Source organism: Curcuma longa, chromosome 16, assembly GCF_044706935.1.
Source record: "Curcuma longa cultivar G26 ecotype Majalengka, Jawa Barat chromosome 16, ITB_CL_G26_1.1, whole genome shotgun sequence".
Classification (NCBI taxonomy): Eukaryota; Viridiplantae; Streptophyta; class Magnoliopsida; order Zingiberales; family Zingiberaceae; genus Curcuma; species Curcuma longa.
The window spans coordinates 12,048,498-12,074,943 of NC_133876.1; the positions used below are offsets into that span (position 1 = coordinate 12,048,498).

General features: G+C 36.6%; 3 protein-coding genes across 5 annotated transcripts; 2 read left to right on the forward strand and 1 right to left on the reverse strand.

Moving 5' to 3' along the window:
* Positions 1-4,682: 4,682 nt before the first annotated feature.
* On the forward strand, positions 4,683-14,072 carry LOC141847224 (putative ubiquitin receptor RAD23a). 2 transcript variants are annotated; one of them, XM_074735211.1, is made up of 13 exons: positions 4,683-4,820; positions 5,438-5,599; positions 7,472-7,510; positions 7,586-7,680; positions 7,798-7,851; positions 10,076-10,244; positions 10,348-10,488; positions 10,564-10,626; positions 11,217-11,264; positions 11,332-11,441; positions 12,635-12,716; positions 12,801-12,915; positions 13,766-14,072. In XM_074735211.1, exons 1-12 carry the CDS (start codon positions 4,755-4,757, stop codon positions 12,912-12,914), a joined length of 1,143 nt encoding a protein of 380 aa, XP_074591312.1. In that variant the 5' UTR covers positions 4,683-4,754; the 3' UTR covers position 12,915; positions 13,766-14,072. The 2 variants fall into 2 exon arrangements, with proteins under 2 accessions (XP_074591312.1, XP_074591311.1); XM_074735210.1 differs by having other exon boundaries at positions 13,792-14,072.
* A 5,466-nt stretch (positions 14,073-19,538) lies between these two features.
* Positions 19,539-20,512, reverse strand: LOC141848020 (uncharacterized). 2 transcript variants are annotated; one of them, XM_074736131.1, is made up of 2 exons: positions 19,971-20,512; positions 19,539-19,802 (listed from the first exon to the last, which is right to left on the reverse strand). In XM_074736131.1, exon 1 carries the CDS (start codon positions 20,506-20,508, stop codon positions 20,008-20,010), a length of 501 nt encoding a protein of 166 aa, XP_074592232.1. In that variant the 5' UTR covers positions 20,509-20,512; the 3' UTR covers positions 19,539-19,802; positions 19,971-20,007. The 2 variants fall into 2 exon arrangements, with proteins under 2 accessions (XP_074592232.1, XP_074592233.1); XM_074736132.1 differs by having other exon boundaries at positions 19,539-19,821.
* Positions 20,513-21,721: 1,209 nt separating this feature from the next.
* On the forward strand, positions 21,722-25,310 carry LOC141847796 (nuclear pore complex protein NUP43). Its single transcript, XM_074735883.1, has 5 exons — positions 21,722-22,397; positions 22,583-22,652; positions 23,790-24,018; positions 24,864-24,937; positions 25,010-25,310. Exons 1-5 carry the CDS (start codon positions 21,736-21,738, stop codon positions 25,112-25,114), a joined length of 1,140 nt encoding a protein of 379 aa, XP_074591984.1. The 5' UTR covers positions 21,722-21,735; the 3' UTR covers positions 25,115-25,310.
* Positions 25,311-26,446: the final 1,136 nt, after the last annotated feature.

The following is a 26,446-nucleotide window of genomic DNA, read 5'->3' on the forward strand; positions in this document are numbered from 1 at the left end:
AAGAGTAAATATCTAAATGAAATAGGATATCTTTATGATTATATATATATAGTTTTAATATACTGCGTGACTCTTTGCTCGTCCGCGCCTGCTGACCTGGCATGATTTTTCCGCTTTGCATGCGTCTCCCGTGGCCCCGATTCCTTCCGAAACAAAATCCCACCTATCCCAAAATCGCGTCTCAGAATCGTCGATTCGAGCTCTCTCTCTCTCTCTCTCTCTCTCTCTCTCTCTCTATATATATATATATATATATATATATATATATCAAGTCACAACTATTGTTAACAAGGCGGCTAGGCTTTCGCTCTCGATGTTTCCATCAATGATTTGAGATGAAATGATCTTCCTTATGCTCGAGAAACAAACGAGTTAAACATGATGAATGCTCGAGAAAAGCTCTACCAAGTAGGACGAAAAGAGAGAGTTAGTCTAGTTGATCAAGCCGAGCGGGCCAAGTCGAGCAATCGGAAGACAAATTGAACAAGCTTAAATCAAGTAAGGTCAAGATAAGCTTAGACACACAAAGTAGGCCTTTGCCACTCACTCGCCATTAGTGTACAATGGGGCCCATCTGAGGCACCAATGGGGCCCAAGTGAAAGGTGTTCGCGGCTTGGACAAGCCACCACGGCACCACTACAAAACGCCACTCTAACACTACACTCTTCTTTGGAGCCTTCCACCAAAAGCAACAAAGTGCTAGTCATTCTTCAAACAGGAATGTACTTTGTTGGATTTAATTTTACTATTCGATGAGTTCTTAATATTAATTATAAATTTATATTATTAGATATAAGTTTATATACGTAGAACATGTTAATTCGAATTTTATTATTAATACTGAAATGATAATAGAATCCGAGTCACTATTATTTATAAGATGTGGTCCATGTAAAATTAGGTAATTTGATATCTATTTGCTTGTCATTAGCAAGAAGAGTACGACATTGTCACTCAGATGATTACGAAAAATCAACCTGTTGTTCTTCTTATCAGGATCATCAAATTTCGTGAACGACATTGTGATGATGAAAAATCCACTGTATTCAAGTTGAGCGTCTGTATTGTTTAATTACTCTTTACTATAAAATTTGATGCTATTAGTGTTTGTCAATCTTTACCTAAGAGAGCTGAGTGACCGAGTTCGACTATTGAGCCGAGTGGTCGAGTTACCGAGCCGAGTGGTCGAGTTACCGAGCCGAGTGGCTGAGTGTTGAGTGGTCGACTGCCAAGAGCCGAGTGCCGAATGGCCAACTATCGAGTGTCGAGCCGAGAGCCGACTTGCCGTGCCGAGTGCCGAGACGCCGAGAGTCAAGACGCCAAGTCCAAGACATCGAGTGACGAGACGCCGTGAGCCGAGATGCCGAGTCTGAGACGTTGAGTGGCTAAGATGCCGATCGAGTGTCGAGACACCGAGATCGTGATGTCGAGTGCCGAGACACCGAGAGCCGAGATGGATGATGCCGAGGCCTGCGTTCAACGCAGTTTCTTTAAAATAGATTCGTCTCCTCTGACGGTGCTTAGAGGTCACGACGGACGTCTATTTCCCAGAATACAACGGCAGGACCAGCAAAACGATCAAACACAGATCGTTACCGGCGAACTGATTACACCCAAAGGCTCTCTATCACCGTTTCAATGTCAAGTCATTAACTCGTCCGTTACAAAAAATGGAACGGGATGGCAAAATATTAGTTGATCCGCTTGGGCAAATTATGCCTTGACCAGTCCGACATTCAACACGCGCAGATCGCGTTCGCACACAAGTTACCTTGCAGGTAGTGCAATCCAAGCCCTAGATTTGCACCCCTTACACACTCACGCGTGAGAAAGTATCTCTCCATACATTTCTTCACAACATTAATGCTTGTGATACAATATAAACCAATCAAGTTGCCCCTCAACTACCAATGTGAAACTAAAACTCTTTCATATAAGAGTCTTCTCCATCCTCCTATTTCCTTATTTCCATTCACATTTCCAACAATTAGATCTTGTGCATATATATTTAAATTTCCACATAAGAAGGGAATCCTCTTATTCATAAGTCTTTTGGTGAAACACAATCTCCAATTGCATGGAGCACTAGCAAGTGATGATTTTTCGATACATAGGAAAACAAAGATGATTATATTGTACGTAAACTTAGATAAGGAAATGATATGCTCTTAGGGGTAGGGGCGTAGTCGAGTTGGTTCCCAAGTAACATATTTATCATGTTGGACATAAGTAAAATTGCGAGGTTGACAATCGTAAAATAACTTCCCATTTAGGGGCCTATTTGATATCTGATTTACCTATTTGTATCTCGTTGTGGGCAGATGATCTGAGCCACTATTATTTTAAAAAAATATTATTTAAAAATTAGAATAAGAAGAATTTCGTCCATCTATTATTTAATATATATATATAATATTCTAGAAAACACATGTTTGAAGCTATTATTAAGGAAGTCAATGATACTTATCTTTATTCTCTTCTATCCTCTCGAAGCAAGCAAAACAAAGTATGAAAGAGATGTTTGGTGCCCATTAATGAGAATATGGATGTCCAAGTGTCAACGTCTAACAACACTATCATAAAGAAGATAGACGAAGAAGAATCTTAATATCAAAGACAAATACCAAAGTTTAGTCAATTATCTTCTCAGTTAGATTCTACTTAAAACACACCACACTTGAATGATCCGTCAACATGGGTTGTCATGGACTAACCCATAACATTATATGACGGAGATAGAGTGGATCGGCTCGCCAATTTAACGAATTAAAAAATCTTCAACTCAATTTAATTCAAAATAAATTATAAATTAGACAGACTAATCAACGGATTTATCAAAAATTATAAAAAATATTAAAAATTTTAAATTTAAATTGATCAACTTAATTTTTTTTAATTGATTTAGATGAATCAAATTTATTAGTCCAATTTTTATTTTAATTTTAAATTTTGAAAAAAAAATTCTTAACTCATGAGTCGATCTAAGTCCATCACGGATTGATTTACACGGACTGTGGATCTAGATAAATTGATCCATCTGAAATATTTTAAAACAAATTAATAAAATTTAATTTGACATAGCTGAGTTGATTACAATGAAATAGAATTACTGAAATAGACAATGATCGAATCTCGATAAAGCCAAGATAATATTTTCCTTTATCATTATCAATTACAATTTATCGATTTACTTTCTCATAGATAGTCGTGAGATCGACTGTATAAGACCGTTAGGATGACAGATTCCACCTTGCTAAAGGGGTAGTTCAAGTTATCATCGATAATTCTATTTGATTTAAATAATAATTGATTTTCAAATGATAATATATAATTGTCATGTCAATCAACTCGGACATACAATCCGGAATACTATTAGGTTAAGCATCGCTATCGTTTCTTCTAAAATAATAAAATTTTTAAAATTTATCCAAATTTATTTATTTATATATATCATAAATAATAATAATAATAATCTATTTTGTTTTTATTTTATTAAATTTATTAATTATTATATTATTGTTTGATATATTACAACATTAAAGTGAATACAACTATTGATTATCGATTCCGCGATTTATTCAATTCCCTATTCTAAATTATACATTAAAATTTTAAAATAAATAAAATTTTATTATATTATCATAAATTAAATAATATAAATTATATTTTATTATTTATAATTTTAATTATGTGATTATGTAATCATAAGTGATAATATTAAATCGAGTTTAGATCTTAAAGTTGCCTATTCGTACCCTTGTTGATTTTAATATTTATAGAAATCATCCTTGTTGATTTTAATATTTATAGAAATCATCCTCAAATCCTTTTCTTCTGTAAAGATGAAATCCGCCAACCTAACAATCCTGCACGGTCGGTCCTATGAACATCTATAAAGAGGTAAATTAAGAAACTATAATTGATCACGACGGAAGAGGATATTACTCAACTTTATCGAAATTCAAATTTTTACCCTTTTTTATAAATATGTTTCATCGTAATCAACTTAATTATGCTTCGACGGCAGCATCTCAACTCCTCAACATTATGATAGTTTGGCCTTAAAAATTGTATATCTAATTATTGACATGTTAGAATAACGAAGAACTGAGAAAGGAATCCCAGCGTAGGGAGCTCAAGATGTTGAACATCATGTCCCCGGAGCCATGGTTCCACGGTAGAACATTCAGATTATCACTTAAGCATTCACGGTTCGATCCTCAGCTACAGCGTATTTGTAGGAATTTTTCTCCAAATGGAGATCACAATCAAAGGATGTTGGACATCTAGGTTGGCCGCTGCGTGCACTTTTCAATTTATCCTGATGGCCGATGGAAAACTTCCGTGGACCGAACCGATCACCATATAAATTGAGTTAATGAGACTAACTAGAATTATTATTATTATTAGATATTGAACATCACGAGCGAACTAGCGGTGCAAACCTTGAATTTAAATTTATAATTATTTTTTAAATTTAAATTTAAATTTAAATATTAATATTTTTATATTAATTTTGAGGATATTTTAATAAATTTTAAATTTTCGGGGACATTTTTTGAAGAGGGAGTAGTAGAAGAGGGTGAATTTAGTTTTTTCCCCAAAACGGAAAGCCCTCCTCTTTTCTCTTTCCGTTCCCGATCTCCAATTTGCTTCTTCGAGTTAGGGCTCTCTCTCTCTCTCTCTCGCTTGTGCTCGAGGACGAGGGATAGGTTCTGCCAGATCGAGGCGAGCAGGAAGGGTTTCGATCGCCATGAAGCTGACGGTGAAGACGCTCAAGGGAACCCATTTCGAAATCCGGGTTCAGCCCAATTATACGGTAATATAATCCCCATCCTGTTATTATCCACTTTCTTGTCTGATCGTAAGCATTGTATGGTTTGTTTTCTCGTTGATTTTTGCCAGGGTTTATGCTTTACAAATCACGAAATTATCTGTTTCCTGAGTCGCCAATGCTAATGCAGTTTTCTGTTGAGGAATGCAGTGGTCGAGGATGCTTTCTTCTTTTTTGTCTTTCCAAAATATTGTCTTTTACGGAGTGATATTCTAACTTATTTTGATTGGCCCACTTTTTCACTTAAAAGTTGCAACTATTTTCTTAACTTTGAATTTATTTTATTGAAAAATTGGGCAAATAAAAGAATAAATTTGAATAAGTATCCCACCGGACAGATTATAGCAGCTAATATTTATCAGTGGATTCTGTAAAAGCATTCACATGTATGACTTGTTAGAAACATGCAGAATATTTATTTGAATATCATTGAAAGTCGCACCAAAACTGAAATAGTGGTTGAGCTTAGTTGATCTTGAATAAGGCATTTGTTGATATTCTTGTTTGGACAACTCAATTACTGTAAGTTGAGATAGATTTTGTTTGAGCAGCTATAATCATCTAGTTGTACTTGGATTGTATATCATATTCTGATTTCACAGATTATAGCTGTGAAGAAAAACATCGAGCAAGTACAAGGGAAGGACAACTATCCATGGGGGCAGCAGTTGCTAATTCACAATGGCAAAGTTTTGAAAGACGAAACCACACTTGAAGAAAATAAAGTTAGCGAAGATGGTTTTCTTGTTGTCATGCTTAGCAAGGTATTCACTTTGTATTCTCAATGCATTTGTCCTCAATAATTATTTTAGCATGAGCTTGACCTTCTACTACTTAAATCCAAAAATTAATTTATCTATACTTAGGACATGTAACTATTTGCAGCTTGTAGGCTTTAGCAGATGTGGAAGAATATTGTATACATTTGGGGCGATAACTTTTACTATCCATTAGTAAAGAAAGTAATGCATTAAACTTTTCACAATAGTGTAGATTTATAATTAACTCATGATGTAATTCATTGTGGTGAAAGATAATAATAGTATAATTCTTTCTCATTTCTTCCATGTTCTAACAATAGTATTTTCCCATATTAGTTATCAATGTCTCTTTGGCCTGATTTATCAAGATAATCTTTTTTTTGATTCCATGTCAACATGCGTTTTATGAAGATCTATGTTACTCGGACCCCCGAGTACGAGTATCCAACACAGGCGTGGATCCAAAGTCCAACATAGGTGTGGATCTAAGTGTTTGGTACCTATGCACTCAGATTCAGATATGAATATTTGACATGGGTATGGATTTGCGTGTTCAACATGTCTATTTCTAGAATCTTTTATGTGTGATTAATAGAAATATTGAGCATTCACTTGGAGTAAAGTATTCAAATGTTGGATATCTGACACAGGTATGGAGAGTGTACATGAAGAGTCTGAGTATCTATAAATATTTTTGAATTTTTTTTACATGTGATATAGAAATATTGAATATCCACTTGAACTGGCGGTGTGTGAATGTTGGTGTCTGAACGGGTGGATGAGATCTGAAAGTGATTGCTAGCATTTGATCATTCTTCTTATTTGTGCAAATATTGTTCTAGTGTATTTGCTCTACTAGTTTTATTTTGTCTTTTCTAATTTTGGATCTTCTATCTTTACCAACTTCTATGAGAATCTTCAGCTTTCCAGAGATCAATATGCACCTACATAGTATTCACACATGAGTGCCTATGCTATTGCACATGGATTTTCAGTTGTCTTAATAGTAATATAATTATAATGTTCATCTAAGAATTACCCGGAACAAATTCCTATTGTTATTTTCTGGACAAGTTAGAACATGCAAGGGAGATGGTTGCTCACTGTAGGATGCTTGGAAGTGCCCTTTACAAAATGCACTTAGATAAGCATGAAGCTTAGTTGCTTCTTGAATTATGTATCTAAACTACTAGTTGTATAGTTATTTTGTTTTTCAATTTTTTGATAACTGCATTATGCTAACACTGCTGTGTTGGACCCATCCCTCTTCACCCGATTTGTGTTCTAAGTTGAAGGATGTGCACCTATAGTTGTTTTCTGTTCTACCTTGTTCTTTGGTTGTTGTGCATCATGCAAAATTCTTGTTACCAGGTTGTTTACTACTTTCTAAGCTTTTCCAAAGAATGGTTTTGCAGCTTCGGAACATCTTGTACATAATTAAATGCTTGAAAGAGCGGTACTTTCTAGAAGTTTTCTTCCAATAAATTCATTCTGCAGACTACTAGATAGTTTCTGGTTTCCATACATTATATGTAATGGTATAATGGCTTATCTCATGTGTAACTTTTGAAAATTTTACTTTTAGTTGTATACATTTTCTATAATTTATTGCTTTCGTGAGATATAAATCTCTGCTTTTCCATGCTTTTGTTGGTTGTTTTTTTTTTTCTTTCCTTCTTTAAAATTATTTTTGGATGTCTAGTCTCGCACGATTATCTAAGCTGAAACTCCCATTTCGGCTGAATGGCCTAATTATAACATTTCCTTATTTTTATTCTTTTTCTTGTTTTTATGATTTCAACCTCTTCTTCGCCAATCACTATTTTGATTTCTTATTGCTCTGTTTAATGTACTTACCGCTTCAAAATCTTTTAGAGCAAAGCTGCAGTCACCAGTGGAGCTTCTGCTTCTCAGGTATTTTTTTATGTTACCTGTCTCACTATTAAGTGTTGGCAACCCACCTTCTTAACGTAATGCATGTGTTGATAGCCATCAGCAACATCTGTGGCTCAGCATCCTACGCCTAAGGAGGCTCCCCCACAAGCTCCATCACAAACTCCATCAGAATCTCCAGCACAACCTATGTCCGTATTCTTAGTTGTACTATTATTCTTTGTATGCATGCTTGTACAATAACTGCTGCAGCTTCTTGATCGATACTTGAGCCTTTGTCATCTGACCTTTTTACAATCTTGTTTCAGTGTAGCAGAGGATTCATCAAGTGCACCTGCTAGATCTCAAGGCCCAAATGCAGAGTAAATGTTAATGATTGTTATTTTTGATGTTCCCCTATTTGTACATACCAATTAAAATGCATTGAGAATTTCAAAGATAGCTGCTGGCCCACTGCAATGTATTTCTTTTTGCATTAGATTTGTTTTCTCCTCCTTTTACTCTGAATTCTCTAAGTTCACTTAGTGCAAAGATGGCTTAAAGTAGTGTAGCTAATATACAACTCGGCATCAAACAATTTTTGTCCCAATTTTTGGGGTCAGTTACATGAATCTTGTCTCTTGTGCTTTGTGCAATGCTATATCACTAATGATATTCAAATCTAAATCAGTATTTATTGTATTGACTTATATCTTCTTTGGCCTCCATCAGCTTCTTATACCTTTCACTTGTTAGATTCAACTGTTATAACTATAGGATTTATTAGTTACCTTTGTAGACATCCATACTATCTCTTTCCTATTTTATCTCATTTTTTGTGTACTAGGGTTAAATTTAATCTTGGATTTTAGTATTTTTTTATTTTATCTTTTCTAATCCATGACTAAATACCTTTCTACTTTGGTTTGAAAAGATATCTTTGTTTAGTAAGAGAAGTATATTCTTCTGAATGCCAGCAATCAATTCAAAGTTCTCTGAAGCACTCTTGCTCCAAGTAATCAATGTCTAGAAATAGGTCTTAGTTAATCCCTAAGTCTGCTTCTTACAAATTGCCTTCCACCGAAATGTTTGTTCTGACATGATGAACTTGTATACATTGTACTTCACCCTTCCCCATTCATTTAAAGGCATTAGGCCCTAAAGATCTGATATGACCTAGCTGTGTGTTAAACACTTGGGTAAAATGAGTCTCATATTTACATATTCTCAAATATAATTGATTTATATGTGCAATACATATAAGTAGATGATATAACACATTATAAGAATCAATTGATGATAGTAGTTAACCACTCTAAAAAAGTTAGAACAAAATAATCAAAGATTCTAAATTCTAATATGATCATCATTTTTACACAATTTCATTTAATATCAGAACTCAAATGTTAAAAGTATCGACATCAACACACGTAGTTATGTAGTGGCAGAAGTTTTGTTTTTGATTATATGACAATGCATCCCCATCTTGTTTTGATAAATGTTCCATATCCTTAAAATTTCCAACTTACTTTTAGTTTTTTTAAAAATTATTTTGCCTTGCAGTCAATCATGGGAAACACAAAAGGTATGACTGACTACCAAAAACAAGCATTTATAAGGCCAAGTAGTAGATGTAGAAGCTTAGGAAGACGACGAGATATTTGATGGCTTATTATTCGGCATGTTGTTGGTAAACCTTGGGCCTTCTTAAATGCATGCATCTTAGTGCCTAGGTAAAGCCACCTTGCCTAGGCTACTAAATGTGCTTAAGGGGGGTGTGGTTCCTATGACTTAGTCTAGAAATGCCTTTTAATAACTCTGTTCTTTACTCATGAAAGCATACTCTAATCATTTGGGCATTCTCCTTTTCTTAATTTTAAATGCCAGATAGAAAATGAACTATGTCATATACTGTCGGACATGTATTTATTTTATGTGTCAATTTCAGCATAAATTTTTCCTATAGTTAATATGAATTTTAGCAATAGTTGTGGAGTGTGATCATTAAGTCGATAGACATTTTCAAAATGGATCTTTTTTCTCAATTTTAAATTTGACTCTAACAATTATTTGTTTTTACCTTTTCGAAAAGAACATCGACCTTGCATAAAGTTCAATGGAGGGGTAAGATATACATATAGGGATAGCCCATCTTTGGGTTACCATGGCTAGATGGTGATGATGATTACTAGAAAATTCTATTTTACAATGAAGGATTTGAATGGACTATCAATACATTAACCAAGCAAATAGAGAAAGATGGGGAATAATGTTACTTTGCTGTTCCAAAATTCATTAATAGAAAATATTTTAATACATGATTCTATATCTGGATGGTTGGCATGACTGCACCTTGTTCATATGCGTATTTCTTAGGATCTTAGCTACCTAATTCTGTTAAGTTTTTTCTTGACATCACTAGTATATTTCTTTTGTTTGTGGAGGTAAGTTTTGCTTTGTGGAGGTAACTTTTGATTCATCAAGCTTTTATGGTACATATATGTGTGTGATTTTTAATGTCTCCTAGACTTCTATGATACTCGAGGTTAATCATGCATACCATTTCCTTTTCAAGTTCAATGTAAATATCTAACTATATATCTGCAGGCTGTCTGATGCCCAAGTTGCATCCACTTTAGTTGAAGGGAGTAATATGGAGCAGACGATTATCCAATTATTGGAGATGGGTGGTGGGAACTGGGACAGAGAGACAATTTTGCGTGCGCTTCGTGCTGCTTACAATAATCCAGAGCGAGCTGTGGAATACCTCTATTCTGTATGTATAGTTCACATGTCATTGAAGCAAAACTGACGATATTAAAATATCCGATGATACAAACTAAGATACTCACAGGTCGCATCTTTTAATTCTGATATAGGGCATTCCAGCAACAGCTGAAATCGCACTTCCTGGTGATCATTTCCCTTCATCTGTGGTATCTGCTGAAGGGGCTGATGTGGCTGCTGCAGGGCCACTCTCTAGAGTACCAAATTCCTCACCTTTGAACATGTTCCCACAGGTTCGATGATCTACCTCAATACTCCTGTGCTATGTTGGTATGTGAATAAAAGTGGATCTACTTGTTCTGCGACAGGGCAATAACTCGGAAGGTGGTGCTGGTGGTGGTTCTCTTGACTTCCTCAGAAATAGCCAACAAGTATGTCAACTTCTGGCATTATGCTTTTAATCCTTTTTTTAACGGAATATCCCTCCTGTATAGTTGGATATATTTTGCTTAGATTTAATCGCTGAGAGAGGTTTATTGGCATAATTTTGAATGGTATATCTCCTAATAGGCTTGATGGAAAAAAGAATGTGAACCTGTCTACAAGTTTCTTCAATATAACTTGTTACTTGGTGATAGTTGATAAATCTGATTGTACAACCTCTGGGTGGGAACTGATTGGATAGTCCTATAATCAGTCTAATTTTTGTTGGCAAAGTATGGGATCAGTCACAATTTTTCTACTTTTTAATTGTATAAATTTTTAATTGATTCACCATGGAGAATAATAATAATATAAACATTTTGCTAAAACAACTACATCAGAGAGAGAAATGGTATACCTGTCAGTGTTTCAGTTAGTTACTATGTTTTGTTAGGCGATCTCCAAAGCAATTAACTCCTTAAACAACTGATAGTCATTATTCATTGACCAAGAGGATCTTTTTCATTGTATCTGTAATTAGGAACATTTGTAACAATTAATTGTTCAAAATTACAGTCATTTTATTTTAATGCTGTAGTTCTTAGCATTGAGAGCCATGGTTCAAGCAAATCCACAAATATTACAGGTTGGTACTTGCATCTGAAGTGATTTGCCATTACACAGTATGATTTTATCTAGCTCTTTGCTTGTAGCCAATGCTTCAGGAATTAAGCAAACAAAACCCTCAGCTGTTGAGATTAATACAGGAGCATCATGCAGAGTTTCTTCAGTTAATAAATGAACCTATTGAAGGTCTTGAAGGGTTAGTTATGTTTTTGTAATTCAAATTTATTGATATGGTCGTGTTATGACAAGTGAAATTTCTTATTTCTAACTCGTGTACCTTTCTCTGGATGTCATGTCCTATTTAAAAGTATCTAGTGAGTTGTAAAGACATTGAGTTAAACTTAGGATTTTAGTAAAATAATAATTAAGAACTATTTGTAATTTACTATTGGCATAAGAGTTTTCAAACTGATTTGTATTTGTTGATTGCATGAATGTTTAGACTTTATACCTACTGAGCATCCACTTTGGCTAATCCGACATTTTTTCTGCTGGCTTCAAATTTCAAAATAAGATGTCAATTACCTCCTCTTCTGTCCCCCCTTCCTTTTTCTCCATATAGCCACTTCTCATCCTTCCAATTCCATTTTCTGGAAGAAGTATCTTGTTCTTGATTTCTAACTTTGCATCAACATAATAAGAATACTAACATTCATATTTCAGTCAGGCATAAAGTATAGTATCTGGAGACTCATTCAATAATCAATACTATTCTTAATTCTTCCGTATGGATTATCACATATTATTGTCTATGAATGCACTAAATGCCCCCTCAAAACTATTTGGTCTTTGTTTAGGATTTACTTACATGAATCCTGAGGCATCCTTTATGTTCCTTGTTTCAAGAGTTGGGGCCATGGTAATTGCTTGAAAACTGATCAGATAAGAATTAGTTCATTATATAGATAAACATTACGTGGTTGATTACCTTCAGGATTTGACTGTTGTTACCGACTGAATCTTAGTTTTTCACATCTAGTTTAAGATGTTCACATCCTAGTCCTATCTATGTGACATCCGACTTAACAATTATTAGTTGGAAAAAAATTCTCTCTTTGTTTTATTTGGATACTATTTCCAGTTAATGTGGTGCAGCACTTATATGTTCTGGTAACTGGGTGAGTTATTAATAGCTTGAGTTCTGCGATCATTTTGGAGCTTTCGCGATAAGTTGTGATTCTTTTTTCTTAAGTCAGCAAAAATTCATGGGAAGGATTGGATTTAGAGACTAGTTTCTGACACTTCCTATATGTGCAATACTGGTAGCTTTATTAAAATGGTCTCTAGCTAGAAGTGCATGTCGATAATTGAGAACTCGGTCTATCGTTATGTCTCAAATTAATGTGAATACCTCAAAGCCTTGAGTCTTACGATATAAACAATCTTCAGGGATCTGTTTGATCAGCCTGACCAAGATGAGATGCCACATACCATAAATGTGACACCTGAAGAGCAGGAGGCGATTGAACGTGTATGTTTCGCTACTGCAACTATACTATAATGGCGATACATTATATATGCTAATCTATTGCCTGTTGCACTTCACCTGTTTCAGCTTGAAGCATTGGGTTTTGAGCGAGCACGAGTTATCGAAGCATTCCTAGCCTGCGACAGGAATGAGCAATTGGCAGCAAACTATTTACTAGAGCATGCTGGAGAAGAAGATTAAGGTACTACAGGAGTTGTCTTTTCCTATGATCCATGGGTTAAATAATTTCATTCTTATTCTGTCGGCTCAGATTGTACATTCATTTCGTAATTTGAACACTTTTCCCGGTCACTCTAAAACAAAACTTTCTTGTGATTAAAGGTCACTTTCCAAAACTACAATTCAAATTTATAGACTTAAACACACACCTAAACATAATGATGTGCCACTAGAGTTAAACCAAAACTCACACAGAATTGGCTTCAAAATGTACACGACATGTGAGATAACTATTTTACACCAAGAAATAATCAAAGATATTAGGCAGAATTTGATTTACATGAGAGAAGGTGGAGTCTTAAAAGACTCCAACTCAGTCAAAATTAGAAATAGAAAGAAAGAAATATTATTGAGTATGTATAATCTTGTACCTAAACAGACTCAATCAAATTAACAAATAAATCAATTTAAAAATTAAGATACAAACCAAACTAAAGCATTTACCTTCTTAAAAACCACCTTGAATAACTTCTCCTCCTAAATAAGAGGATTTACCAAAATCTATTTTTAGAATTCTAAATCTTCTAAATATTTAATTCTAGTTTGCTTTACATAATATTCCTTTTCCCCTCATTTATATGCAGCAAAACTATAATCATTCACCATCTGCTACACTATATGTAGCAGCCTAAACATAGCAAAGCATTTTGCCTTGGCCAATCTTTTGATTATTCCCTTTTTAACATGACTAATCAGTTTTAGGTAGCACCAACTAGTTGTTCTCTCGCAATGTTTCCCGACCATTTTGTTTATTCGATCTATGTTCTAGCAGTTTTAATATTTCTGATCAGTTGCTCTATGCAATTTCTGAGTGATTCATTTTGGGGTTCTGCACTAGGGAATTGTTACTCCCTGAGATTATTAAGATCACATGGATTTTTCTGCTAGCACTCTGCGGAAATTTTGAAAGACCTCCATCAATATCAGGAATGTCGATTACTTGTTGGAGAAATTTGGTGCTATAATTTGTTTCAAGTAGGGTAAGTGGCAGCCTTATTCATAACTATTCTTTCCTAAACTTTTAATCAGTGGCGATAAGATGCTGTTCAGTCATGGAGCTCATCTTTTCTCCAAAATGTAAACTTTTCGCATTCAATTTTTCACCTTTTTGTTTTATCATTGTGGAAAGTAGTTTTATTCTTTTTTACTTCTCTGCCGGTTTGTGCAATTTCTGTATTTGTTCAAGCAATTTGTATGATAATGAATTCATTAGAGAGAGGACTTCTTGAGTTTGAGTATCTTTCCTTTCCCCTAATCCAAGTAACATAGTTGAGTTTCTTGAAATCGGATCGGCAAGTGAACCACTGACCGGGTCGGTGAGCTGGGTTAAACATCAGTTCGATCGCCTCCTGATCCTCCCATGTTAGCCAATTTTGCATCATAATATTCTTCATTATGAGTTTTTGTTCTGTTTAGTGCAAGTGTGAGATTATTTATTCCTTTCCATCTCATATTGTGTAACATACTTGGCTTCTCCTTTCATAGTCTATAGCTGTTTTTATTGAATTATATTATTTTGGATATGATGATAGTTAGATGGAATAAAGAATATTATTAATATAGAAGATATCCGTTCTTCCGATGGATATAAGGATGAAGATAAAAGTTGAATATTCGATAGGGATGAAATTCGATCCATTGTCATCTCTGTTATTGGCGTAAATATGAAAGTTTTAAAATTAAGGGGATCTCAATTTAGGGATTGAAGGTAAAAGTAGGCTACTTAAATTTGGATTGTGTTGGATTTTAGTAGTGTGTTCAATGTGTGTTTGACTCTTAGTCGATGGAAGGTTGGAGCCTTTCTAAGCCTACAAAGGTCCTTATAGTTGTGGATCTAAACCTAACCCATACATCAAATTGGTAGTGTATATGTAATCCTTTAGGGAGGTGGCATTTACTCCTCCCTTTCTCTAGTTAGGTTAGTATTAGTTGCGCTTCGAATGATGTCAACATACGACTCGTAGAAGGTATTTAGGTATTTATACTCGAAGATCGACCCTCTTATCATCGTTTACTCGCTCTTCAAACATTGACACTAGGAAAATGAGTTCTTATTTGCATCAAGCGCTTGTTGCTATCAATGCCTTCTTGATAGTCTTAAGATGATCATTTGTCATGATCTATCTGTGTTTTTCGATTTATCTTGATGGTTAGAATCAGATTGATCACTTTCAAAATTAATTAGATCGTAAGAGTTGAATACCTAGATTATTAAAATAAATTAATAATTTTAATAATATTTTAAAGAACATTTTGTAAGATTTTATTAGCATTACAATGTGATTTTTATTATTAAAATTTATATTGAGAAGCATATATTAGAAGGTATTTTGGTATTTATATTTTAGGATCACTCTTCAAACATTGACACTAAGGAAAATGTATTCCTATTTGCATCAATCACTTATCGCTATTCATGCCTTCTTGATAGTTGTCCGTCAAGATAGATCTATCTATGTTTTTTGATTTATTTTAATGATAGATGAAAATTTTTTATATCGATTATCTTTAAAATTAATTAGATTATAAGAGTTGAATACTTAGATTATATAAAAAAAATTGATAGTCTTGAAATAATTTTCAAATGCTCTCTAAAATTTAATGATTTTTCAAAGAACACTTTGTAAGATTTTAGTAACATTACAATGTGGTTTTTAACTCATTCACGTGGACTACTATGCCAATTATTGTCAAATAACATATATTTCGAGGGTCAAAATGGAATTTTCCTAAAACTCAGAATTGAGAACGCGTTGGCCATTTTGGATAAACCCCTCCAACAATCACAATTTACCATATTTACCCCCTCCGCCCTACTATATATTTGGTAGCTCCTCTCCACTCTTCTCGACGAACGCAGTAATCCTCCTCCTGGTCTCCGGTCCGAGCACGTCGCCGATCTGGGAATAGCCTCGACGCCGGCGAGCGGCGTACCGTCGCCTTATCCACCTCCCTCCTCTCCGTGTCGGATCTCTCATCTTCCACAGGTAGGTTACGGATTCCCCTTGCTACAATCTTTCTTTTGCTTTCAATCTTAGCGCCCCTTTGCCCATGGTTGAGCTCGCGGCTCCTTCCGATCTGAGATTCTCATGCTTTGTGATCGTTCTCGATGCTCGCCCTACTGATCGAATAGTTGCCTTTTGGATTTTGTTTTTCGTGTTCGATTCTTTGCGGAGCGGCAGATCTATGACAGGTTTTCTGCTCTTTGATAGTACCGAAATGATGGGGTTTCAACATTTCTGCTGCTGTTGCGTTACGCTTTGCCCTACTGATCGAATAGTTTCCTTTTGGATTTTGCTTTTCGTGTTCGATTCTTTGCTGAGCGGCAGATCTATGACGGGTTTTCCACATTTCTGCTGGTGTTGCGTGACCTGCGGGTAAATGTTTAACCTTTTTTGCTTTACCTGGAGAGGTTGGAGCTTTTTCTCTTCTAACAAATGTTCCTGGGAAACAAATTTCTCTATGAACGTCTAACAGAACTTTGGGAGATGTGATCTTACTTTGTAAGACACTTGCTGATTCATGTGGAGAAGATTATCTCCTTATTAATATCTAAAAATCTCCCAACCAATGTAGCAATCTACTTTAAGGTCACAGTTGAGCAAACAATTGCAATTCATTAGCATTTACACAAACAAATCTATGTTCCGGAAAGGGATCATGTCAGTTTAGATTAGATCCATTAAATTCTTTAATTACTAGTCAATATGGTTTGGATGTAGTGCATTTCCATGTCTGAAGTCTGATTACTACTACTCACTCTTTTTCTCTTGCTTATGGATCAACATATCTCTACCTTTCAAATATGAAATAATATTCTCAAATCAATAATTTCTATGATGCTAAAACGAGTTTGGCTAATCTGTGGAAGCCTTTCAAAGTTCTTACTTTAATGCGAAATTGTAGTAATTTAAAATATGGGATGATACATTAGAACATAGAGGTCCTATCCTTTTCTTTGCACATGAGGGTTCCTATTATACTGTTGAATATAAACTAGATCAAATTTCTTGCTTTCTTTGGCTCTAAACCTGTCCTGTAATAGGTAGGTAAATATTTTAATTTATCGAAACTGCTTGATAGTATTAGCTTCACAAGATCCTCTTTCTTCTTGTTTTTTACCCTCTCATCGGCACTTGAAGTTTACTCTTCATACTGTTCGATGTAAATTGGATAAAGCAAACCTGTTCAGTAGACTTTCAATTGATAATATAGGTTTAATGTTTAGGTTTGTAGACTTTCGATTGGCAAACCTGTTCAAATAGGCGTCCCCCCATAATTTATCCCAAAAATATTCTTCACCCAACGCTGTTGTAGAAGCTATCGAATAGCTTCTACAACGTATAGAAACTACCGGGTAGCTTTTACAATGTATTTACAGTGAGTTTAGAATTTAAAATTTATAAATTTGTAGAAGTTACTCGGTAGTTGCTACAACATGTAGAAACTACTCAATAGCTACTATAATGTTTTTAAAGTGAGTTTAGAATTTAATGTTTAGGGTTTACACCGTGTAGAAGTCACATATTTAGGTTTAATTTTTAGGTTTGTAGTAGCTATATTTAGTTTCTACAAATGTTTTAAAGTGATTTTAATGAAATTTAAATAATGTTGACTAAATTGATAAATAATATTTGATATAATAATATTTAGAGGTCCTAAATTCTAAATCCGAAACTTTAAACTAAACACCTTGTAGTAGCTACCGGGTACACGTTGTAACAACTACTCAGTAGCTTTTACACGGTGTAAACTCTAAATTTTAAATTCTAAAATCATTATAAATACATTGTAACAGTTACTGAATAGCTTTTATACATTGTAGTTGCTACTGGTTAGCTTCTACACAATATAAATCTTAAATTCACTTTAAACTCTTTGTAGCAATTATTTGATAACTTCTACACATTGTAGAAGCTACTCGGTAGCTTCTATAACGGTGTTGGATCCAAGAATATTTTTGGAATAAAATCATGAGAGGGGCATTCATTTGACTTTTTTGAAAAAGGAACCTCAATCTGATATTTCTCTTATTCAGATGCGTTCATTTGATTTTTGTTCATTTTTATTCGACTGAAAGTCTGAAACTGCTTATAAATGTGGCTATCCTCCTGTGTTTGCCCAGGGAAATCCAAACAGAATGGTGCATGATACCTTATCGTCGCCTCACAGGAGGGCTCAAAACGCTTTCTCTTTGTCCTCTCCATCTAAGAAACAGATGTTGGGTCTCAGTGAGCTGGGGTCTTGCTCTACCCTTCTCGAGCGACACAGATTCCTCCTGACGATGCTAGCTCTGTTGGCATTCTTATGCACCATCTACCTCTACTTTGCAATCACATTGGGCACTTCCAATGCCTGTTCGACCTTGTTCGGAGCCTCCGAGAAGGCTCTTTGCGAAGCTAAGTCTTTGCGCAAAGGGAAACTAAAATTCTTCTGACCCCAGCTTGCTTTCTTTCGTATTACTAGTTCCTTGATTCTTAACATCATATGTCGTTTTAGCCGCGATAAATGTGAATGACAAATATTTGTCATTCTTACTTGAGTTGCTCATTTTGTTCAGTGTTTTGTTCTCTACTTTGTATCAATTCGATGCCTTGACCTAGGGGGTATGTTTTTGTTGTATCAAAAATACCGACATAGCGATACGCATAAGTCATGTGTATCGTCTGAGTTGTAAGTTGATCGAGCATAAGGTTATGGTCGATTGAACCACAAGGTAAATGGTTGAGCTTCACTTGGATTAAAATCACACTCCGCAAAAGGGTTACAATCCCTTTTGAATAATTTTGCGACCGTGAACCATAGCCCTAACTAATTTGAAAACTATGACTATTACAAAAACTAAGGGCCCAAAATAATAATCATAGACATGAATAATATCTAAGTAAACTCAAGATTAGACTCTATTTATTTGCACAGAGGGAATCCGAGTCAAGCACAATTGAACTTGATTATATTCAAGCTTGCTTGTTTATCGTATTGTATCGGGCTTGTTCAAGCTTGTTTATTAAAAGGTTTCTTGAGCTTGAGCCAAGCTCAAATGGTAACATGATTTAGTTAAATTATGAGTATTCAAGTTTATTTATTTAATGTATTATTTCTTTTATTTTTGACATTAAATTAACACAAACATTATCTTCATTTACGATCCTAAATTCTCTCTAGTAAAAATGAATGGTGTTCTAAATTATCAAACTTTTTTTTGAGTAATTTAAATATTTAATTCTTCAAATTGATTAATTAATTTAATTCCATGAAAATAATATTAAAAATGATCTGTTTAATTTCATATAAATTTTTCATCAATCATCAAAATAAATTAAGAAATATATATAAATTACATCTACCAATTTGATCCAACTTGAAAAAAATTAAATTAAGATAAAGGATAAAATTTATGATAAAAATAAAAAATTATTAAAAATAATAAAATAAATTCTGAATTATTGAATTAATCGGATTATACAGATTTAAGATTTTGATTGAATTAGAATTAAACCGAATTTTTTAATAATATTTTATTTTAATCCGTTCTAAATTGTAATTATTTTTCTATGTAGGACATTAAATCTGGACCCAGCGGTATCCAAATTATCAAGCTAGATCATAGGAAGACTTTGAAGTAGAGATCAAAATTTTATCAAACTAAGAACCAAAAATCAATCGAGCATGCTCTGTGTCGGCACTAGAACAGACAAGATTAACAGTGGCGAGCTTAATCAGATGAACAAAAAAGAGCCTACCTCAGCTTCCTCAATAAGGATCAACAATGAAGCTTCTTCACAAATCTCTCTCTCTTCTTCCTTTTCTTCTTGTGATGATCTTTCTGATCCTCCAGCTCCGGCAATTCTGCTCCAGCAAGAGAGTACTGTGTCAGATTTAGGAAGTCTTTGAAGTAGAGATCAAAATTTTATCAAACTAAGAACCAAAAATCAATCGAGCATGCTCTGTGTCGGCACTAGAACAGACAAGATTGACAGTGGCGATCTTAATCAGATGAAAAAAAAAAGAGACTACCTCAGCTTCCTGAATAAAGATCAGCAATGAAGCTTCTTCATAAATCTCTCTCTCTCTTCTTCCTTTTCTTCTTGTGATGATCTTCCTGATCCTCCAGCTCCGGCAATTCCTCCACCTCTGGCTTCATCTGCTTCCTCCTTCCTTTTCCATCTTCCTGCGGCTCAACGCCATCACTGCGATGTCGAATCCCCTCCTCCATGAAGCCCTCCCCCCTATGCTGTTTCTTCTTCTCACCATGGACTCCAACTCCGTCGGCACCTTTTTTGCCGATTTGCGGGTCGTCTCTGCTCCTTTTTCTGCCCTTCCACTTCTCCGCCTCCTCCTTGCTGTTCTCGGTCGCATATAGCTCGGGGCGCCTCCGGGCGGCTCGGTGGAAGATGACGAGCTCGTCGAAGGCGGCGGAGGCGCGGCGGACGAAGGCGGAGACGTCCGGGCGGGCGGCGGTGGTCTGGCCAGCGGTGAAGCGGGCGAGGACGGCGGCCGCCTTCGAAAGGGAGATCGGTCTCGACGAAGCCACAGATCCCGTCACCGCCCTCATCGCCTTCCCGACTCTGGTTGTTAGGGTTCGAAAGGCAAGGCGCCGCTTTTAAAGACCAACACAGCCAATCACACCGCGAGATCTACGTCCGTTTCGCCTCGTTATTCGTGCTCCTCTGATTCTTGCATCAAGATTAGTGCTCCGATATCCGGGTGAAGGCCAGTCGACTAACCAATCAGGCGTCTGGTACCTGAGAAATAAATAATGGGTACGAATTCGTCACTCCAGACTCTGGTTATTAGGGTTTGAAAGGCAAGGCACCGCTTTTGAAGACCGACACAGCCAATCACACCGCGAGATCTACGTCCGTTTCGCCTCATTATTCGTGCTCGTCTGATACTTGCATCAAGATTAGTGCTTCGATATCGTACCGGGTGGGCGCCAGTCAACTTACCAATCAGGCGTCTGGTACGTCAGAAATAAATAATGGGTACGAATTCGTCACTCCAGACTTTGGTTATTAGGGTTCGAAAGGCAAGGCGCCACTTTTGAAGACCGACACAGCCAATCACACCGCGAGATCTACGTCCATTTCGCCTCATTATTCGTGCTCGTCTGATACTTGCATCAAGATTAGTGCTTCGATATCGTACCGAGTGGGTGCCAGTCAACTTACCAATCAGGCGTCTGGTACGTCAGAAATAAATAATGAGTACGAATTCGTCACTCCAGACTCTGGTTATTAGGGTTCGAAAGGCAAGGCGCCGCTTTTGAAGACCGACACAGCCAATCACACCGCGAGATCTACGTCCGTTTCGCCTCATTATTCGTGCTCGTCTGATAAGATTAGTGCTTCGATATCGTACCGACAGTCAACTTACCAATCAGGCGTCTGGTACGTCAGAAATAAATAATGGGTATGAATTCGTCACTCCAGACTCTGGTTATTAGGGTTCGAAAGGCAAGCACCGCTTTTGAAGACCGACACAGCCTACCGCGAGATCTACGTCCATTGCGCCTCGTTATTCGTGCTCGTCTGATTCTTGCATCAAGATTAGTGCTCCGATATCGTACCGGGTGGGGGCCAGTCAACTAACCAATGTCCGTTGCGCCTCATTATTCGTCTCGTCTGATACTTGCATCAAGATTAGTGCTTCGATATCGTACCGGGTGGGGGCCAGTCGACTAACCAATCAGGCGTCTGGTACGTGAGAAATAAATAATGTGTATAAATGCATCACTCCCCCGTTCACTTCAATTCCTGTGCAAACTCTCGACGGCGAAGGAATGGCGGAGTACGGCGACATCCTCCACCGCCTTCCTCAATCGAAGTCGGTCGACGCCGTCCGGTGGCTCTCCTCCGTCTCCGCCTTCGACCGATTCGTCGCCTCCGCCGTCCACGACCCGGACGCCGCTGTCCCGGCCGCGGCCTCCGCCATCGAGATCCACTCCCTGATCTTAACCCCTTCCTCCGATTCATCCAGTCGAGAACACCCATGTCTCCACCTCCGCTCCTCTTGGCCCTCCTCTTCCCGGATCTCCGCCCTCCGGTCCTCCCCCACTCCCTACAAGCATCTCGCCGTCGCCGCCTCCACCCTTTCGGGCTCGCTTCACGTCCTCTTCGTCGACCCGGTGGATGGGTCCATTGAGTCCGAACTATCCACTCCCAATGACCGCTCTCTGCACGCCGGCGTAGTCTCTGCCATCGATCTCCTGGAGGGTGGGAGGGAGTGCGTTACCGCGGGCGAGGACGGACGTGTGAATCTGGCGAGCATAGGGGAATCAAAGATGGACTACCGGAGGGTGTACGACAGCCGAGGTCTGGCATCATACACTGCAGTTAGGTGGGCATCGCCGGTAGAGTTTGCAACCGGTGGTTTAGGGTTCGGCGTCCAGTGGTGGGATCCGAGGAAGCCCGGCGGGTTCGTATCTCAGTTCACTTCTAACTGGTGAGAATTCCCATCATCCCTTCTGTTCAAAACCTTACTCTTAACTGGCAATTGTTTCTCAATTCTCGCTTTTCTTTCTCATTGGATTGGTTGATGGTGATACTTCTAATACTGCATAATGCATTTAGATTGATTCCGCATTTGGCCATTGGTGTAATCTTGTTTCAACCATGCTTGTGCTGCAGGGCACAAGGAAAAGCTGCCGGCATAGTTCATTCAATAGATATCCATCCATCACGCAAGCATATATGCATGGTGAGTTGACTTCCTCTTGGTGGGTGCAATTTCATTTACAGATAAGTTAATACAAGCCATCAAACAAATTTGATATTATTTTAATGGCTACAATTTGCTAATCTTTTTCTGTTTCCCCAACAAAGAGTAGCTTTGCAAAAATCTTTTATTTCCCTTCTTGTCTTTTCATAGTGTAAAGAGTGTTTATGCATTTGCTTCAATACTACTAGGGCTAGCAATTTGTGTTGAGTCAAATTAATTGTATGGTATTGAAGCAATGAAGTTTCGCATTGATATCGTACCTGGGTGGGCTACGATTTAGGATTTGATTTACTTCCTTGAGAACAAAAGTTATGGGATTCAAAATTTATCCAGATTTCTTGTTTGCATTACCTTTATTTAACTATTGATATTTTCTTCATGGTTAATGTTCATCATCTTTCTTTGTACAATTATAGAGATGTCTAATGCTCAAATTCTCCTTGTTTGTAAATTTAGAGATGCCCAAAGCTCAAGTTTTCCTTTTTTGGGTTTTCGAAGTTGCATTTTATACATTCAGTATTATTCTTATTAATTGACAACTAACAAGTCTCTTGTCCATTCAATTGGCATCTTTAAATTTCAAAGTTTGTAATAATGTAGTTCACTAAACTATACTTAGATTAGATAAATTCTTTCAGGCGTCAATGTGGACTTTTTTACCTATATCTTCATTACTTTAAAGTTCTTGGCCTTCCTTAATATAAGAGACTATGACTTATGATATCTAACCCCCAAACCAAATCTTATCTCGGATATTCGATGATGATTTTCAAAGTGATTTTCTTGTCTTTCTTGAGTTTTTTTTTAATCTTCAGCAAAACCACCTTTTAATTGTTCATCTCATATACATTTAGTGCTACCTAATTCTCTACTTTCTATGTTAAACAATCTGGTCGTATCTCCTCCCTGTTCTTAGTTTCTAAAATGCTCTGGAAATTACCATTGGTTTATATTGCTTCAAAATAGAGTCAATTCAAATAGTATATCGGCTGATTTAACCAAAACCACATGTGGCTTATGCATCTGTTCTATTTATCTGACTACTTATTTTCTAGTTAGGGTATTTCTCCCAGCATTTGCTTTTGAATCTGAGAAAAAATGTTTTGAGTTTTGAAGGTTGGAGGTTCCGCTGGTACAGTTTTTGCCTGGGATCTTCGATACCCACAGCAACCAATTCTTCTGTCTGGGGCTGGTGGACCAGAACTGCTCTCTGATATCGATGAAGTATGGGAAGTCCAGTATGATAGTCATACTCTCTCTTCAAGTGTTAACTCAGCTACATCTGCCAAACTATTACCTGTCATGATGTGTTCAGAAGAAGGAATTCTTGCTGTTCTTGAACAAGGTTTGCTTCCTCTTACTATTTTACCCTTTTTGTACTGTTAAATTTGACCGACTACTTACCAAATGTTCGAGCTATATTATATTCTCAACATTCCTTCCACATATTGGTGACAAACTGGACTAGATTCTAACAGGTTGTTAGGAAACAGATCTTTATGTGCACTTTTATTCTTGACGCTATGAACAAGAGAATGTTATATTCTTGAGTTGAGCTTTGAATGTCATTGTCCATCCAAAACTTTCGAAACTCTTCCCAGCAAAATAAACAAAGCAGAGAAAATATGCCATTGCATGGTCAGTAGGGTAAACTACTGCTTCTAAACAAAAAGGAATAAGGAGTTTCATTAGCTCATATGGCCATGACGATATGCCTGTAAGTTAATTGGTCAAGGCTTTAGGTAGGTTGGGGTTAACCATTTAGGATGAGTTGCTTACACCTAAGCGTGGGTTCACTTTTCTTGTTGAGCTACGGAATGATGGTTTTCTTTTCAATCTTTGATTTCACTAGAATTTCTCTTTATGTTCTATGTCGAACTCATCTTTAAAAATTACTTGGTGGTTAAAGCATTCTCTATGGCCCAGGCTTCTGTATGCATGTTTAAGAAAGTAAGGAATCCATTGTCTCTCTGAAAGTTTCATGCCTGTCTTTAAGAGATTGTCCTAGTTCCTGTGTATGCGAATTGCAATTCGGTTTTTTTTTAAATAAAAGGTATGCATTGTTTGAAATCAAACTATGTTAAGAAAATGCATTTACCTCGAACACTGTTGTTCTCTTGTTTTCGAAGAAACAATGCCATCATTTTCTTTTTCTAACTGTTGAAAAGGCCTATCTACTTCGTGTCACAGGTGAAGAACCAAAAAGATTACTACAGGAGTATTGTGCCATCAATTCCTTTGATATCGATCCCCAAAACCCATCAGTGAGTTTTGTACCCTCTCGTTCCGTCTTACGATCTGATTTTAAATTTCTTCCATTTCACTTGTTCCTACAGGACATTGTTTGTGCACTGGAATGGGAAGCCGTTGGCATCTTGATGCGCCCGAAAGCAGGAAACTATGCGTCGAGTTTCAGTAGACTCCCACCTTCGTTTCATTAACAGACTTCCCAATATGCTCAGGTTGAACACTATCCTTATACTTACTACATAGTTTGCAAGGGCAATGAATCTGAAGGAAGTGTTGGATGCTGATGTTTTTCTAATTGCAATTTGTAATGTAGAATATCGACCCCAAACACTCGGAACAAATACGGTTTGATCGATGATTTTTATAATTTAGAATATTTTCCTACAAGTTTCCTTTGGCTCATGTGTAGGGATTGAATTCTAAATAATGTAAGGACTAATTTTCATGCATTGATTACATTAATCTAATTGTTGAGGAGATTAGAAATAACCAAAAGAATGTGAAGAAGAACAAGAAGATCTCTGAAGTTTCAATCTTGTTGCTAAACTTTCAAGTGAATTAGTTTGCCTCTTAAAATTTACATTTAAATTTCATCATATAATTTTGATTGGCATTTACAATCCTTACGGGCGATCTCTAATACCGTATAAACACAATGTTTGCTCGCAAGCTCCGCGGTAAAGTCCCTCTTATTGTTACATTCATGGTTGGTCTCCTATGGTTATCGATGCATATGGAACATTCCTTACTATTGTATACACAAAATGTTTGCTAAACTCCCCGCTAATTGCAAAATATTTGTTCACAAGCTACGCGGTAAAGTCCCTCTTATTGTTACATGCATGGTCAGTCTCGTGTGGTTGTCGATGCATATGTGACACCCTTTACTATTGTATACACACAAAATGTTTGTTAAATTCTCCTCTAATTCAAAATGTTTGCTCGCAAACTCCGCAATAAAGTCTCTCTTATTGTTACATGCATGGTTGGTCCGTGTGGTTGTCGATGTATTTGCAACATCCCTTTCTATCATATATACACAAAACGTTTGCTAAACTCCCCTCTAATTGCAAAATGTTTGCTTGCAAGCTACGCGGGAAAGTCCCTCTTATTGTGACATTCATGGTTGGTCTCCTAAGGTTGTCGATGCATATGCAACATCCCTTACTATTGTATACACAAAATGTTTGCTAAACTCCCCTCTAATTGTAAAATGTTTGCTCGCAAACTCCTTAATAAAGTCCCTCTTATTTTCTACAAAAGGTGGGACCCCACACGGTCAACTCCACGATTATCTGTGAGGAGTCGAGAAACTGTAGTTCGGAGGAGAGTATTGTCTGACTTCGTCGAAATTCGAACCCTTGTCTTCTTTTGTAACTCTGCTCCTTGGCCACGACGGAGGAGGATATTATCCGGCTTTGCCAAGATTTGAACACTTGTCATCTTCTACAACTCTGCTTCGTTATAACCAATTCAACTATGCCCCACTAAAGTCCCTCTTATTGCTACATGCATGGTTGGTC

Excerpts from the sequence above, each read along its gene's own strand:
- LOC141848020 (XM_074736131.1), bottom strand. The coding sequence starts at position 20,508 with ATGAGGGCGGTGACGGGATCTGTGGCTTCGTCGAGACCGATCTCCCTT.
- LOC141847224 (XM_074735211.1), top strand. The coding sequence starts at position 4,755 with ATGAAGCTGACGGTGAAGACGCTCAAGGGAACCCATTTCGAAATCCGG. Across the intron at positions 10,489-10,563 it reads CTTTGAACATGTTCCCACAG|GGCAATAACTCGGAAGGTGG; the intron begins GTTCGATGATCT and ends GTTCTGCGACAG. Across the intron at positions 11,265-11,331 it reads CAAATCCACAAATATTACAG|CCAATGCTTCAGGAATTAAG; the intron begins GTTGGTACTTGC and ends CTTTGCTTGTAG.
- LOC141847796 (XM_074735883.1), top strand. The coding sequence starts at position 21,736 with ATGGCGGAGTACGGCGACATCCTCCACCGCCTTCCTCAATCGAAGTCG. Across the intron at positions 22,398-22,582 it reads TCTCAGTTCACTTCTAACTG|GGCACAAGGAAAAGCTGCCG; the intron begins GTGAGAATTCCC and ends CTTGTGCTGCAG. Across the intron at positions 22,653-23,789 it reads CACGCAAGCATATATGCATG|GTTGGAGGTTCCGCTGGTAC; the intron begins GTGAGTTGACTT and ends TGAGTTTTGAAG.